This window comes from Mobula hypostoma, chromosome 12, assembly GCF_963921235.1.
Source record: "Mobula hypostoma chromosome 12, sMobHyp1.1, whole genome shotgun sequence".
Classification (NCBI taxonomy): domain Eukaryota; kingdom Metazoa; phylum Chordata; class Chondrichthyes; order Myliobatiformes; family Myliobatidae; genus Mobula; species Mobula hypostoma.
This window is the reverse complement of record NC_086108.1, coordinates 26,646,272-26,663,220: the sequence shown is the minus strand read 5'-3', so window position 1 is coordinate 26,663,220 and position 16,949 is coordinate 26,646,272. Positions and strand designations below refer to the sequence as shown.

General features: G+C 44.7%; 1 protein-coding gene across 8 annotated transcripts in view; it reads right to left on the bottom strand.

Moving 5' to 3' along the window:
* Positions 1-11,847: 11,847 nt before the first annotated feature.
* Positions 11,848-16,949, bottom strand: part of LOC134354666 (BMP/retinoic acid-inducible neural-specific protein 3-like) — a 243,721-nt gene continuing 238,619 nt past the window's right edge. For all 8 annotated transcript variants that reach the window (XM_063063762.1, XM_063063756.1, XM_063063757.1 and 5 more), the window contains exon 8: positions 11,848-15,543. In XM_063063762.1, the coding sequence (XP_062919832.1) occupies positions 14,430-15,543 (1,114 nt within the window). In that variant the 3' untranslated portion in view covers positions 11,848-14,429. The remainder of the gene's footprint in view (positions 15,544-16,949) is intronic.

Below are 16,949 nucleotides of genomic sequence, written 5' to 3'. Positions count from 1 at the left end.
CTAACTGGCATATAATTTTCTTCCTTCTGCCTCCCTCCCTTCTTGAAGACTGGAAGTGACGTTAGCAATTTTCCAGTCCTCTGGAATTATGCTGGAATGTGGTGATTCTTGAAAGATCATTACCAGTGCCAACACAATTTCTTCAGCTACTTCTTTCGGAACCCTCAGGTGTAGTCCAGCTGATCCAGGTGACTTACCTACCTTCAAACCTTGCAGCTTCCCAAGCACATTCTCCCTAGTAGTAACAACTGCACTCACTTCTGCCCCCGGACACTCTCAAACATATGGCATATTGCTCGTCTCTTCCACAGTGAATACTGATGCAAAATACTTAATCAGTTCATCCACTATTTCCTTGTCTCCCATTACTGACTTTCCAGTGTCATTTTCCAGTTGTCCAATATCTACTCTTACCTCTCTTTTACTCTTCATATGCGTGAAAAAAACTTGATATCTTCTCTAATAATATTGGCTAGCTTACCTTCATATTTCTTATTTTCCCTCCTTACAGCTTTCTTATTTACCTTCTGGTGCTTTTTTTAAATCATCCTAATCTTCTAACTTCCCATTAGTTTTTGCAGTATTATATATTCTCTCTTTTCCTTTTATTTTGACTTTGACTTCCCTTATCAGCCACAGATGTGTCATCCTGTCATTAGAATACTTCTTCTTTGGGACGTATCTATTCTGCACTGTCCAATATGCTCCCAGAAACTTTAGCCATTGCTGCTCTACCATTATCCGTACTAGTGTCTCCTTCCAATCAACTTTGCCCAGCTCCTCTCTCATGCCTTTGTAATCCCCTTTACTCTACTGAAATAATGATACCTCCGACTTCAGCTTTGCCCTCTCAAATTGCAGAGTGAATTATATCATATTATGATCACTGCTAAGGGATCCTTTACCTTAAGCTCTCTAATCAAATGTGATTCATTACACACCTTGCAATTGAGAATAGCTGATCCCCTAGTGGGCTCAACCTTAAACTGTTCTAAAAGGCCATCTCATAGGCATTCTTTAAATTCTCTTTCGGCATTCAAAATCAGTACCAACCTGATTTTCCCAAACTACCTACATATTGAAATCCCCGATGACTATCGTACCTTGCACTTTTGACATGCATTTTCTATTTCTCATTGTAATTTGTAGCTCACAATCTGGCTACTGTTTGGAGGCCTATATATAACTCCCATCAGGGTCTTTTTACCCTTGCAGTTCTATAACTCTACCTACAATGATTCTACATCTTCTGATCCTATGTCACCTCTTTCTAATAATTTTGATTCATTTTTTACAGATAGAGCCATGCCACCCCTTCTGCCTACCTGCCTGTCCTTTCAATGCAATGTGTATCCTTGGCTGTTAAGTTCCCAACTATAATCTTCTTTCAACAACCACTCAGTGATGCCCACAATATTTTACCTGCTAATCTCTGACTGCTTTGGAGCATATATACTTCTAAAGTTATAATGTGATGCTCGGATATAAAAAGTGACTGGGAAGTTAACGAATTGTTTGATATATTGTCCATTAATGGGTGTAGATACTGCTGACAAAACCAACATTTATTCCCATCCCTAATTTCAAATTGCAAAATTGATGGTCAATTACCATGGACTTTCAGATGAAGCTATTTCCTATTAGCATGCATTGCTTTATTTAGAAGAGTTGTGAATAAAATTGAAAATTGCACAATCAGCAAGTGTTCCCACTTCTGCCACTTATGATGGAAAGAAGCAGCAGCTGAGGGTGCAGCCTTAACGAACTCATACAGTGATGCTTTGGGACTGAGATCATTGGCCTTCAACAACCAAAACCATCTTTCTTTGTGCATACTTGGACAAGTGGAATGTTTTCGCTTTATTTCCCCATTGATTTCAGTTTTACAGTCAGTCCAGAAAGCCACACTTGGTCAAAAAATATTGTTTTGATATCAAAGGTAGTCACTCTCACCTCACCTCAGTGGTTTAGGTTTGACCCAAAGCTGTGAAGAGGTCTGAAGTGGAGTGGGCTTGGGAAAATACCAACAGGCATTGATAAGCAAGTTTATGGTAGAATTGACAACAATAGATTTTACATAGTTTTTGATTGTGATTCGTGGAGTTGGGCAGTAATTAATCAGATTAGATTTGTCCATATATGTTTTGTAAGCAAGTTCAGAGGAACTTTAGAACATAGCGCACAGGAGTATGTGAGTGGCTGATCTTCTGGCTCAGTTCCTGCACTATTTCCACACCCCTAGAATCCTTTATTGTCCTGAAATCAATCACAGTTTTGAACGAACACATTAATAGAGCCTCCACAATCCTCTGAGGTATCAAATTCCAATGGTTCATCATCCTCAATGAAGAAGTGTCTCCTTTTCTCAGTCCTCAATAAATAACACATCCCCAAACTGTGCCCCTGGTTATAGGCTTCTTAGCTACAAGGGAGACAACCCACTGAATCTGTAAGAATTTATGTTTCAAAGGTAATTCCTGATGTTCGTTTGCACTCAAGAAAATACGGACATAATTTGACATCCGGAACCATTCAAAAACTATAAAAGGTGAAACAGCAAGCAGAAATACTTAAAGAACTGTCATGTCATTTTCTTACCTATTTTCTTTCAGTTGAAGCCTTTGTGAGATTGAGCAGAGTGGAGAGGGGCTGTTCCTTTTGTTGACCGTTTAGGACCAGCTGATGAGGGGTTAAAACATAACTGGAAAGCCCTTCAGGAACGAATGGATATGATTGCCCATTCGGAAGACCACTCAGAAATCTGGTTCTTCTGCACTTGGATTCAAATGCACCAACTTCCAAATTTGTTGGGACCCATGTGGGTAAATGTTCACTGTCTATCTTTCAAAGTAAAGTCCAACCCATGGATGAGATCACAGATTGGTTTACCAAGGATCTCGTGCTCTCATCAAATGGTGAATCACACCAATAACTGAATGACCTATTACTTTGTTCCTATGACATAGTGTGGAGTGCTGGACCATATTTATTGCATTTATTTTCCGTACACAATTTGTGTCATAGCACTGTAAAGTAAATGTAGTATTAGATGTGTGTTGTTCTGTGGGAAAACATTCAGCTTTGGTCTCTCAATGAATGTCCAGCTGCCATTGACTTTCAGTTTTGCTGCTTCTCTCAAATTCCCACTCACCATGTTACTTTGCAAATTAATTATTTCAGCTCATTTAATTTCAGTGAGGGGACAATGGTACCTCAGGCCCTGAGATTTGACAGCATCGCTGGTCTCCCCAAAGTGCAGGCAGCCAGTCATATGCCTGCGACAGTTCCTATTATTAATCTGGACCTTTTTCATGATCATGAAACACTTCTACTCCTTTAATGAGCAGGCTGTTGTGGATTAAGAGAATCCCTCATGCTGAATGCAATGTTATTGTGAAGCATGATGGTTTCTACTCAGCCAAATCTTTTCCACATCCTGGGGAAAAGTCCTCCGACCACTCTGGCAAAGCACAAGTACAAAAAGAACCAACAATTGACTCTATAATTATACAGTGAGAGGGGAAAGATTTAAAGAGAATCTGAGGGGCCAGTTTTTCCACATACAGAGTTGGAGGTTATAGGGAACCAGGTACTAGAGCAAGTGGTAGTGGTGGGTACAATTACAATTTTCAAATGATATTTAGACATCTACATGGAAAGGAAAGGTTTCGAATGCTGTATGCACAACAGACAAATGGGATTAGCTCTGGAAGGAACCTTGGTCAACATAGGCAAGTTGGACCGAAGGCGCTGTTTCCATGTTGGGTATAACTATTGTCTCAATGACAAGAGGTGAAAAGCACTGAAGGTTATTGAAGAGAACAGTCCACTGCCTCCATCAGCGCAGCACTTACTAGGAGTGAAGACTACCATGTTCTGTGTCTCAGGAAATGTAGAGGAGGCTTGACCCAAAAGAAGAGCAGCAGAAACAATTTAGCCATGAGTGAAAACTTTAATAATCCACTGCAAAATAACAACCCACAAGGGGCCACAAAAAAAAAGAGAGAACACACAGGTGACAACTGGCTGAGGCTGGCTGGCTTGCTGAGTGAACAAAGGCCGTGAGCTGGGTTTAAACAGTCTACATGTGACGCATTGGAAATGAGTGGCAGGTGATGAATTGGAATTGAGTGGCAAGTAATGTATTGGAAATGAGTGGCAGGTGACTCCTGTTGGCTGAGTGGAGACTGAGATTGCAACCCTGCACCCCCAACCCTACAGGTGTACCTCAGTTCCCAGGGCAATCCTGGTGGGTCTGGTGGAACTCCTTGATGAATACTGGATCCAAAATGCATCTGGATGTCTGCCAATCCCTCTCCTCTAGTTTGTACCCTTCCCAGTCTACGACAATGTGAATCCATCAACCAGCCAAACGTGTACTCTGAACAGCCTTCCAACATCCTAGGTGCAGGATAATTGGTCTATCGACAATGAAGCAGAACACATGGAAGGTTGTGTTGTGTATTTAATATTTCAGTAATATTTGTGTAATATTGTAAATATATTCTTTGATTAAGCATTCTTTCTTTGTTTACATTATTCATTATTCATTATATAATAGAACTAGGTGAGTGGTTTACATCATTATGCCACCATGTCACATGTGGGTGCCTCACTAAAAATAAGAAGAACAAAGTAGACAAGTATCCTGGCTCATGTATTTTTCTTTCAATTAGTTTCTGGAATTACAAAACATAACAGGTAGGTGTGATCCTGAGGGACAGTGGGAGCTGGAGATCGTAAGGGACTGGATGGATGTGATGGGTATTCTTGAAGGGACCGATGAACCGGGGCGAGAGCTTGTGGAAATCAGTACATGGGGCAAGTCTTGGGTTGACAGCCAGACATTGCCCTCAGGCCTGCGTAGTCTGGATGGGTGCTGATGCCAGTTGGCCTGGCAACAGTAGGCGCTATTGGCAGCCAGAATGGCCCTCCGTGCCCTCTTCAATGCACTCCAACAGCAGTAAACCAAAGGTCTGCCAAACAGGACCTCCACCGTTAGCTCCTCCATTGGGAACAATAAGGGTTGGTAGCTATAAAGGACTTCAAAGGGTGACATGCCCATGGCAGAGGTGGTGTGTACATTGAGAGACAACCTTGTAGAAGGGTTAGAAGCAGAAAAGCATCACAGAAACCTCTCCACTTGCTGATTGGCTCTCTCTGATTGGCTGTTGGTCTGCGGATGATACCCAGAGGACAAACTCACTGAGGTGCAGATGAGGAAGCAGAAGGCCCACCAGAAGCAAGAGGTGAATTGTGGGACCTGGTCTGATGCAATGTCCTGTAGGAAACACATGGAGGAGAACTGTATGTTGGAGAACCAGGTCTGCCTTCTCAGCAGCTGACAAAAGCTAGGGGAGGGCTATAAAGTGGGCCACCTTGGAGAACCGGTCCACCAGTGTCATGATCACTGTGGCTCCATCAGAAGGTGGCAAACTCGTGATGAAACTCTTGGCATTTGTGACCATGGGCGGCGAGAAACCATAAAGGCCACAGTGGAGTGCTGGTTGCAGGAATTGGACTGGGCACATTGAGGGCAGACAGCAAAGAACTGATGTATATCTTCAGTCATGGTGGGCCACAAGAACCAGCAACACAGAAAGTCCAAAGCCTGTCGTGTGCCTGGATGGCTGGAGAATGATGGGGAGTGGGCCCACTGGAGAGCCTCGAAGCACACAGATCCCGGCATGTTCATGCGGTTCTCAGGTGCACAGGCTGGAGCAAGCTCATGCTGAATGGCCTGGCAGATCTGGTTCTCAAGGGCCCAGACAACAGGGGTGAGGATCTGCAGGGATGGAATGATGGGCTGGGGGGTCAATCTCCATCTCAGCTGGGTTGAACTATCTTGACAGGTCGTCCACCTCAGTGTTCTTGGAGCCAGGTCGGTAGGAGATGGTGAAGTTGAATTGCTTGAAAAAGAAGACCCAGTGAGCTTGCCGTGGGTTCAACTGATGGGTTTGTTACATGGATATGAGGTTCTTGTGGTCGGTCCAGATCAGGAACGTCTCACTGTTTCAGACAATGTCTCCATTCCTCCAAGGCCCATTTAACAGTGAGAAGCTCACTGTCTCCTGCTCAATAACGGCACTGTGTGGAGTTGAATTTGTGGGAGAAGAAGGCACAAAGATGTATCTCTCCACCTGGCCCTAACGAGTGGTAGGTGATTCCTGTTCACTGGGTGGAGACTGGGAGATGCCTACCTTGCCTGTGCAGGCCTGACACTGTGCTGCATAATACAAAATATGAATATAGACAGCAACAGCACCAGAGGAAGAGCAGCAAGAAGATTGGGAACCTGGGGACCATGAGGCAGAACCTAAAAGCAGCAGGAGGAAAGTGGTAACTATGCAGACAATATCCTAGCTTAGCATCCATTGCCTCATCTCCTAGCTGAGCAGCAGAGAGGAGAATTGCCTGCAGTGTAAAGGATGTATTTATAGATAGATGATTCTCTTAAATGAGCCTGAGAAATCATAGACCCCCTTGCAAGCCAATTCAGTCTCAACATGGGGCACAAATAATTATGCATAGGTGCTGAGTTAATGATCCCTCACATGCTGCTTTGCAGCTCCAGCTGTACAGATCATTGGGCAGCAGTGGAGAAAGCATAGTGACACAACTGGAAAACTGCTTCCTCATCGTTCCAGAGGCATATGTTCAATTCTAGCTTCACACACAGAATGCTGGGGGAACTCAGCAGGCCAGGCAGCATCTATGGAAAAAAAATACAGTTGATGTTTTGGGCTGAAATTCTTTGGCAGGACTGAAGAAAGAAAGCTGAAGAGTAGATTTGAAAGATATGGGGAGGGAAGAGAGGCAATAGGTGAAACTTGGAGGGGGAGGGATGAAGCAAAGAGCTAGGAAGTTGATTAGTGAAAGAGACACCGAAGAAAGAATAAAAGCCGGGGGTGGGGGAGAGGAGCACCAGAGGGAGGCGATGGGTGGGTAAGAAGATAACATGAGAGAGGGACAAGGGGATGGGAAATGTTGAAGGGGTGGGGACAGGCATTACTGGAAGTTTGAGAAGTCGCTGTTCAGGCCATCAGGTTGGAGGCTACCCATATGGAATATAGGTCTTGATCCTCCAACTTAAGTGTGGCCTTATCCCAACAGTGGAGGAGATAGCAGAATGGGAAGTGGAATTAAAATGGGTGGCCACTGGGAGATCCTGCTTGTTCTGGTAGATGGCATGTAGATGCTCAGCGAAGCGGTCTCCCAATCTACGTCAGGTCTCACCAATATATAAGAAGCCACATCAGGAGCATTGAGCACAGTATATGACCCCAACAGACTCACAGGTGAAGTGTCGCCTCACCTGGAAGGACTGTTTGGGGCTCTTGAATGGTAGTGAGGGAGGAGGTGTAGGGGCAGATGTAGCACTTGTTCCACTTGCAAGGATAAGTGCCAGGAGGAAGATCAGCGGGGAGGGATGAATGGACAAGGGAGTCGCAAAAGGAGTGATCCCTGCGGAAAGCAGAAATTGGGGTGGGGGTGAAATGTGTCTGGTGGTGGGATCCAGTTGGAGGTGGCAGAATTTTCATAGAATTATGTGCTGGACATGGAGGCTGGTGGGGTGGTCGGTGAGGACAAGAAGAACCCTATCCCTGGTAGGGTGGTGCGAAGATGGGGTTAAAGCAGACGTGTGTGAAATAGAAGAGATACGGTTGAGGGCAGTGTTGATGATGGAGGAAGGGAAGCTTCTTTCTTTGAAAAAGGAGGACATCCCCTTCATTCTAGAATGAAAAGCCTCATCCTGAGGGCAGATGCGGTGGAGCCAGAGGAATTGAAGGAATGGGATGGTGTTTTTACAAGTAGCAGGGTGGGACAAGGTATAGTCCAGGTAGCTGTGAGAGTCCGTTGGTTTATAATAGAAATCGGTGGATGAGCTCGCTCCATTGGAGGGTTGAAGACGGGGCGGGGGGGGGGTCATTGATGGGGGTGGGGAGTCCTTGCCAAAGAAATAGGCTCGGGGATGGAGGCATCGGAAGAAGAGCTGAGCATCTTGGCAGGTGTGCAACTCACTGAGGTGTGGGTGCAGAGGGACAAAAGTGAGGCCCTTACTGAGGACAGAACATTCTGTTTCAGAGGGGGGGAAGGTTGGAGGGAATGGTTGACAAAGGTGAGGCTTACTGAGACAGAATGTTCTGCCTCACAGAGGGAAAGGTCAGAGGGAATGGTTGACAAAGGTGAGGCCCTTACTGAGGACAGAAGGTTCTGTTTCAGAGAGGGGAAGGTCAGAGAGAATGATGAAAATACGGCATGGACGAGAGCTGGGATTGGAGGGGGGAAGACGATTGGTGGTGTCTGAGGAGAAAGGGAGGATTGGAGTGTTCAGGGATCATGGGGGAAGGGGAGACGGGGGATCCAGCGGCGGTGCGTGAAGGCCTGTCCTGGAGGTCAAGGCCGGAGTTGGAGGCTGTGCAATCAGCACCTTGGTGCTGTCTGAGGTCATTGGAACCTGTATTGATGCTGGTGGAGTCCAGGTTTTGAGTTTGCTCTGGAGTGTTACAGCCCTTGAGATCAGCAACAGGGATCGCGGTCTGGAGGCATCCAGGCCTGTCGGCATTAGAGTCAACAGGTTCTGTGGTCTGTAGACGGGCAATCTTCCATTCCTTGCAGGACTTGAGAAAGTTAAAGAATCAGTGATTGAAATTGTGGATCTGCCGGAGGATAAAGAAGCATACAGGTCCATTACAAGTGGCGGAGAGAGAATCCCGGAGTGGTGGAAGTGACTGGCATAGGGACACCAGGTACTTCCGCATGGCGGAAAGCATGGCACATAGAACGCGGTGGGAGAAGCAGTCAATTGAATGTGAGTACCTGGGGTCCTTGGAGGGTCCAAATCGAGAAGCTTGAAAACGAGTCTGGAAATTGTGTGGTACAAACTGGCGGCGAAGGCATGTTCCCAGAAAGGATACGTGGCTGTAGTAGCGGGTCTGGGTAAGTACATAGTCAATGAGTTGGAGAGCAGCAGGGATCACAGAGGGGGAGCAGTGAGAGAGAGAGTTTCACTGAACTCCCGTCAAAGGGAAGATGCAAACTTCTTCAGGGTAGGCATTCCTGGAAGAGGCTTTGCAGTGTAGTAATCAAATCATAAAGAAGAGAAAATCTGCAGAGGCTGACCATCCGAGCAACACTTACAAAAAACTGGAGGGACTCAGCAGGTCCTATGCTGTCTGTGTGGAGTTGCACATTCTTCATAACCTAATGGGATTCCCCTGGATGCTCAACGTTCCTCCCACATCGTAAAGATGTGTTCATTGGTTGGTTAATAGACCTAGTGTTCAGATGAGGTATGGATTCTGTGGGGAGCTGATGAAATCAAGGGGAGAATAAAATGGAGTTAATGTGGGATTAGTGTAAATGGGTGATTGATGGTGTGTAAAGGCTTGGTGGGAAAATGGGCTTTTTCCCTGCTGTACCTTGGTAAGGAACTGTGACATTTGTAGATGAATTACTAAAACAGACCACTTTAAATGTGTTCAATAGTTTGCAGCTCACACTGACATTTTTTTTTATGAGGATATGGAATTTTGTTTGTGCTTTGCTCAGATGAGTGCCGATTCTCACACTAGGAGCCACTTCCTGACAAGCACTTCCTGTGGTGAATCTTCTAAACTCTTCACTCTCTGTATCTTCTACCTGATATTTATCACACCAAGGGGATGTCCATGTTTCATTCAACAAACTTAAGGCTGATTTCCTCTGTCAGCTGAAGTGCATACAGCTTGGCTGCTGCGATGTATGTCGACATCCTTTGTGTGACAGATGCACCACAAATGTTGGAACCCAGTTTATTTAAGTACTTTCCTATCAGTCACAGCATAAGTCCTAGTTCATTGCAATGTTTCTGCATGTAAGCCTCCTTTGCAGTCTCAGCTGTCTCTTTTACAATTTTTTATAGAAGCCCCAACATGGTGTTAATGCAAAATTTAACAATGGTTTAACACACCAAATAAAGGGTGAATAATTTCTAGTAAGTTACTTTTATGTTTTTCGGTTGGGCGCTGGACACTCAGAGAGATTTGCCGGGGGGTGGGCGCTTGGCTGGGGGCCGTGGTCGAGTGTTCAGTGACTTGGGCCGGCTCCCCCACCAGACTTAGTCTGGTGAGGAGTGCGTGAGGACACCCAGCAGGACTGAAAAAAAACAAGACCGGACAAAGGGCGGATGAGCTCTTTGTGAGCCAACGGCCATCTACCATGGAAGAGATTAAAGCCTCACCACAGATCTACGAATCGTATGCTATGCACCTAGTTAGAAGAGACATGATGAACTTGGGCGCTGTACCGTGTACCTGGACATGCCCAGGACCTCCGCCTAAGGAAGGGCCGAGCTCAAAGAAGGGGCCGCAGCTGGAGCCCGCCATGGCCTCAGGCTCGAGTTTGGCGGGGACGGCGGCAGGCGGTGCCAAGGCGGACAGCGAGAACAAACTGGAGGAGAGGCTCTATTCGGTGCTGTTGCAAGATTGAAGAAGATGGAGGTGCATAGCCGCCAACCCCGGGTTCAGGACGGCACCCACTGACTGACTGACTTTTATGTTACTTGCAATAAAACACTCAAAAGGATGAAGTTAGAGAGCATTGGTTAAATAAGATTAGAAGGCATTTGTTATATAGGATAAACCTGCTTGAGTTCTCACTGGGAAATTTTATGCTTTCCGCCATTTCTGTCCACAATTGGTGACATAGAGAATTTAGTGCTTTAGAGAACACTAAACTTCCAAACTCAGGGGCTGTGGTCCTGCCATCTGCATCATACCTGGCACCACTTATAAGGAATAAGGTCTCAAAATTATCAGCAATACAAAAAATTGGACAATGAAAAATTTTCAAGGGACTTCATTGTGGCATTGACAGGTTAGTGTAATATCTGGAGAGATTGCAGTTGCAGTTTAATGTGGATAAATGTGTGTTACTACAAAGGAAAGAGACTGCAGGCTGGGAATCGTTAGAAAGGACCAGGGGCTCGAATTTAGAAGTCATCGAAAGCGAAAATACTGACAGATAAAAATTTGACATTTAAGCATTCTGGATTATACTTGGTCAGATTGAAAGAGTAAAGGAGTAATTGTATACACGTGTGTAGTTTGGGCTGTACCCTGAGTGCTTGGTGCTGTCTACAGTACTTCATGCCATATAGGCAAATGTAGACAAACTGAGCATGTGGTACTGATTGACTCAAAGAATAGCGGCCACAGCAGAAGTATCTTCTTGCAACCCCAGGAGCTGTGACGGTCAACCCTACTCTCCATTCACTGAGTAAACTAACTTTTATTATGCCTGTCAGTGGGAAAATCCATGACTTTAGTGGAGAGACACAAGTGGGAGATTAGAAAGCTGGTTCTGTGAGGTGCTACTCTGCCACCCATGAGACAGAGGTGATTTGTGACTAAGATTTAATTCACATTTGCACTGCTTAACTTTCAATCTAGAAATCAATATACAGTTCACTTAGTCTCATTGACTTAAAGGAGCCTAATTTTTGAAACAAAATAGAATGCACGGCTGCAGATCAGGGATAGATTTCCAGGCATGGATATTTCACAAGGAATATTATCAATAAATGGTTGAAGTAAGGGAATATGAGGCTATCGTAGAAAGGACAGGAATGGAATAAATGTTGTATTGTTAGAATCCCAAGGCTTTGAGAGTTCCCTCTCTGCTGTTATCCTTTTGGCTGTTAAAACACCAAATATCAAACATTCTAGCAAAGTACACGTCGTAAAATTTGGATATAGTGCACTAAAACACATGTATGTAGTATGAAATGAAGTAACCCTTCCTCTCTGCAGGGCTCAATGTTAACATGGGACACAAGGAAACACAAATACACAAAGCAATCCCCAGGGTTCCAAATGTGGACTTTTCATCCAGATTTAATAACCAAAAATTAAATGCCCAAATCCTAGATAATACCAGCAATAAAACAAATACAGATGAGTTCTGTACACTCAATTAACAACGGAGCCAGAATCAGTCATTAGAAATATACAAAATGACAGCGCACTGCACCTTTAAACAGCCATTCAACAATCGAGAATGCTCCTACCCTTAAAGATACAAATAATATTTTGCCTCATGTGAAAGTGACTTTACTTTTTAAGGAGATTTCAATATTTCAAGTCTGCAAGTTCTTTCTTTCAAAGGAGTGTTTTGGAGATTTAAGGCCCTGATACCAGATAGAGTGCACACTGCAGAATGCAGTGACAGCATTGCACGTCACCATCAACTAATTTACACAGAACATCCGAGGAGCAAGCCACTTCCCTCATTACTACATGTACAATTCCGATCATATCTCTTGTGGCCATTCCAGTGAGACCAAATAAAAAACAACTCAGAGTAAAGGGGCACTGTCTATGTTTAATTAAATTTAGGGAAACTTCATTTTGCCAGGAATGAGACAGACTACAGCTTTGAAGAAAGACCAGAAGAAACCCATTTTTGTCTGTGAAACCATTTTTTTTCCATTCACTGAATAGACACTACACTTGTAAAGTTTGGATTTGCCAACCAATCCACCAACATTTTTTGCAGGAATTGGGCCAGAATTGAACCTTCCAGCACTGCGATATAATAATTTCACCTCCTGTTCTTCAGTTCTTCTGTTGTGTTATTCTGCTGCCGCTGCTTTTGATCACTTTCCACTTGTGTTGTCACACACCTTCCAGTTCAAGAGGCAGGTAATATCATTCATCTGCAGGGAAATTTGACTGAGACTGAATTGGGGGCAATCCACAGTGTCCCACAACAGCATAAACAAAATACAAATTACATTTTCTGTTTCACCAAAAAGTAACAATTCCTCTTTGAAATGGGAAAACACAGCATAACAGCATACAAAAAAGTTTCTGAATACAGACTTTAATTCAGATGTATTTTGTCAGATTATTCTCCAGTAAGCTTGCTGTCCATATTGTACTGCCCTGGCTAGTGTACTGGCTTGCTTATCACACAGACAGCTGAGATGCAACATCCACGGTTGATCCTGACCAAAGGGGGGCTTCACTCTCCAGTAGCGGGAAAGGCAGCATCAACTAGGAAACTGACTGCAGAAGACCTGCCCCTTTTAAGGTAAAAAGTGAAATCTTATATCCAAGGCAGCACAGTAGAGCACCATATCGCACCAGAATGGACAGGTTAACATCCCAACTATCCTGAAAAGCCTCAAATCCACCAAAAAAAGTAGACAAGGTCATCATAACAATTCCGAGACCTGCTGAACCTTTTGCTAACTGGAGTTTAACAATGTAAAAGAACTATCCAACAAAGCTAGCAAAAAATCTCTGTTTAATAAGAAATATTTTCAATAATGCCGTGTGCTGTTATGGAAAGGGAATTGGATTAAAGTATGCAAGTTTTCAAGTCAGTGCTCGAGAAAGCACGGACTAACTGGTTCTTTCAATGAGTGAGCTCACGCTTAATGGACCACTTGCCTTTCCTCTGAGCTGCTTGTAAACTATGGCAGCATGCTACCTCCTACCGTCCCTGCTTTCAAAACAAGTTATTTGCATTCCACCAATTCTGAAAGGTGCCACACTTTTGCAGATTTTACCTGATATGATTCTACCAATCTCACTTACTGTTATTCTGCTCTGTTTAGCACAACCTGAGGGGAACATTAGCAGAGTAGGGAATGGTTACTGTGTGGAGTTTCTCCAAAGTTGTCTACAGCCCTCTAGACAAATGGCCTGAGCCAGTCAACGCACATCAGGACACCTTCCCCCCTGCACTCTACCCTTCTGTCCCCTCCCCCCTCACCCTGCCCAAATAAAAGGACAAAATAGGCGCCTTAGTGTTCAACTCTAGATCACTTTGCACCACGACTGGGCTCACCTAGAAAAAGGAAACATTACTGAGCAACCACAGCACGCAAGGCTTTCATGTACAGTAAAAACAATACCATTGAAAAACATTAGTCCTTCAACACTGATTATTAATAAAATAATTATACAACAAAAAAATGCATCAACTCATACCAATTTGTTTCTGCGCTGGTGTTTGCTACAGGAACATGGGTCAAGAACATCACCACAGACGGTGTCATTTTGTTTTAACCACCACATTGTTAAAAAATATAGTGGGTACAACGCGCTACTCCTCACCCTCGCTACCGTTCAGTGTTCATAGTTCCCGTCTGGGAGGGTGCACGGCGCAATAATTCTACTTGCTTTTCCAGAGTCCTGGGAACAAGGTAGAATAGGTATATTTGTTGGATAATGAGGCGCACGCTGAAGAGGCTGGATAGTCAAAGGGCTTCAGGTCATTGGTTTGCTCCTGCGATTTGGTGCTTCACCAACTAACTTAGAGAATAAGGACTGGTGCTTGTTGCATGGGAAAATCCATGGTTGAATCAAACAAGTTGTACACAAAAAAACATCAAGGAAAGAATTACCAATTTCATCCCTGGTACTAAGGGGTGCTGGCCATTAACTGCATAATTTGGTGGTTTCATTTTCGACGGGGTTGACGAGTTTGGCATTGAAGGCCTGGAGGGAGGCTTGAATTCTGACCACCTCACTGGTGGTCAGCTTCAGCCGATGGCGGAGCAGGCAGGTGAAGAGGTCCAGCCGCTGGTGGCTGTAGGGGGACAGGCGGTTCACTCGGTCTCGTATCTCCAGCAGCTGCAGCAGGGCGGAGTCCTGCGAGCCCTGTGTGTACGGGTAGTCCAGCTGCAGGATCAAATCCCGAATGGCGTCAGGGTCGAAGTGCATGCTGTAACCGAACACCTGGGCGTGGCTGATCTTCATGTAGCCCAGATTCCTGGAGGGGTCGATGAACTCTAGCGGCTCATAGAACAGGCTCTCATTGCCGCTGGACTTGATGCGGCTCCTCAAATAGATGTGGACCGTTTCAAAGAAGGTCTTCCACTTGTTGCCCAGTATCAGAGTCCAGTTGTAACACTGAAGAGGCACATCCACCTTAGTCCGCTCCCAGTCTGGGTAGTTGTCTTCATTGACGGGCATGAACCAGCTCTCTGAGTGACTACCTCCGAAGGGATTCACATAGATAGCCAGCACTGGTTCCAAGGTACTATTTTTAGTCAAACAGATTTGTATGGTCATGCCCAAGATCATATGGACAAAATTGGTCTTGTACTTGTTGCTCTTCAGTGTTAGGAGCATGCGCTTTCTCCAGGAGGGATCGAACCAGCTGTTGAGGCGCATGTCATTGCTGATGAAGATGGCCGGCACGATGATCTTGCTATCTCGCTTCTGCAGCAGGTACCTAATCTCCATGTCCCGCAGGTCCTGCTCGGTCTCAAAGCCAATGTACTGCTCAGTGGAGTCTGCCACTTCCGGCCGGCAAGCCCCCTGGGCCAGCATGTAGCCCTCGTTGCAGCCACCGCAGCGGGTGCGATTATCGGCCGCACACACCACACAGGATGTCCCCTCACCCACCACACACGGGATGGGCTTCTGGCAGCTCAGCTGGTCGTAGGGGCAGGTGCAGCTCCGGCTCTCCTCCGAGAAGATCCCGGCCAGGCTGTTGTCTGTGCAGTACAAGAAGGACTGGACGCGGTTTAGCCAATAGGTCATGGCCCTGTGGAGAGGAAACACAAACCAAACACCATGTTAAGATAAAAGTGCACACCATTCAAACAGCAACTTGCATTGGCAAAGCTCCTTTATACCCAAAAATAATCCAACTTGTCAGGAACATCATGAAATGAAAGTATTAATGTTTTTATTTTTATTTTATTTGGAGATACATCATGGAATAGGCCCTTTCAGCCTTCGAGCTCTGCCACCAGTAATCCGTGATTTAGCCATAGACTAATCATGTAATAATTTACAATGACCAATTAACCTAGTAACCGATACGTCTTTGCAGTTTGGAGGGAAACCAGAGCACTTGGGAGTTTTTGTGCAGTATTCCCTAAAGATTAACTTGCAGGTTGAGTCGGCGGTAAGGAAGACAAATGCAAAGTTGGCATTCATTTCTGAAATGACATGAATACAAAAGCAATGATATAATGCTGAGGCTTTATAAGGCATTGGTCAGACTGCATGGTGTAGTGTAAGGAGATTTGGGCCCCTTATCTAAGGAACAATGTGCCGATATTGGAGAGGGTCCAGAGGAGATTCAGAAGAATGATTCTGGGAATAAAAGAGTTAACATATGAGGAGTGTTTGATGACTCTGAGCCCATACCTGCTGAAGTTTAGAAGAATGTGGGGTGATCTCATTGAAACCTATTGAATATTGAGAGGCCTAGATAGAGCGTATGCAGAGAGGATGTTCCCAATAGTAGGTGTCTGCAACACCAGACAGCACAGTCTCAGTATAGAGGGATATTGATTTAGGACAGATTTGAGAAGGAATTTCTTTAGTCACGGAGTGCTGATTCTGTGGAATTCATTTCCACAGCCAGTCATGGAGGCCGAGATGTTGGGTATATTTAAAACAGAGGTTGATAGGTTCTTGGTTAGTCAGGGTGTCAAAGGTTATGAGGAGAAGGCAGAAGAAAGGGGTTGAGAGGGGAAAAGGATCAGCCATGATGAAATGGCAGAGCAGATTCGATGGGCTGAGTTGTCTAATTCTGCCCCTATGTCATGTGGTCTTATGTACAAATGCAACTTGATGGGCTGGATTCTTCCAATGTTTCTGTTTTTGTTTCAGATTCTAGTTTCTTTGGTTTTATTGGTTTTCTAGAGGGAAACATTTAAGGAATCCATACAGAGGCTACAGCCCCGGCTAAGGTCCAACTACTGATACTGGAGAGATGAAAATCAGGTAGGTGCAAGAGATTGGAATTAGAGAACGATGGGATTGGAGGAGAGAAGGGAGGAGTATGGCTACCCCTGCAAACACACAGAGAAAAACTAGTAAGTTGTAATGCCATTCAGAAAGGCTTAATTTAATCATTAGTTTAAGCAGAGCTTTTGGTTTCTAATAATTCCCATTATTTCTTTATGCCATTGGAAACCATTGCCAACTCTCAAAGCA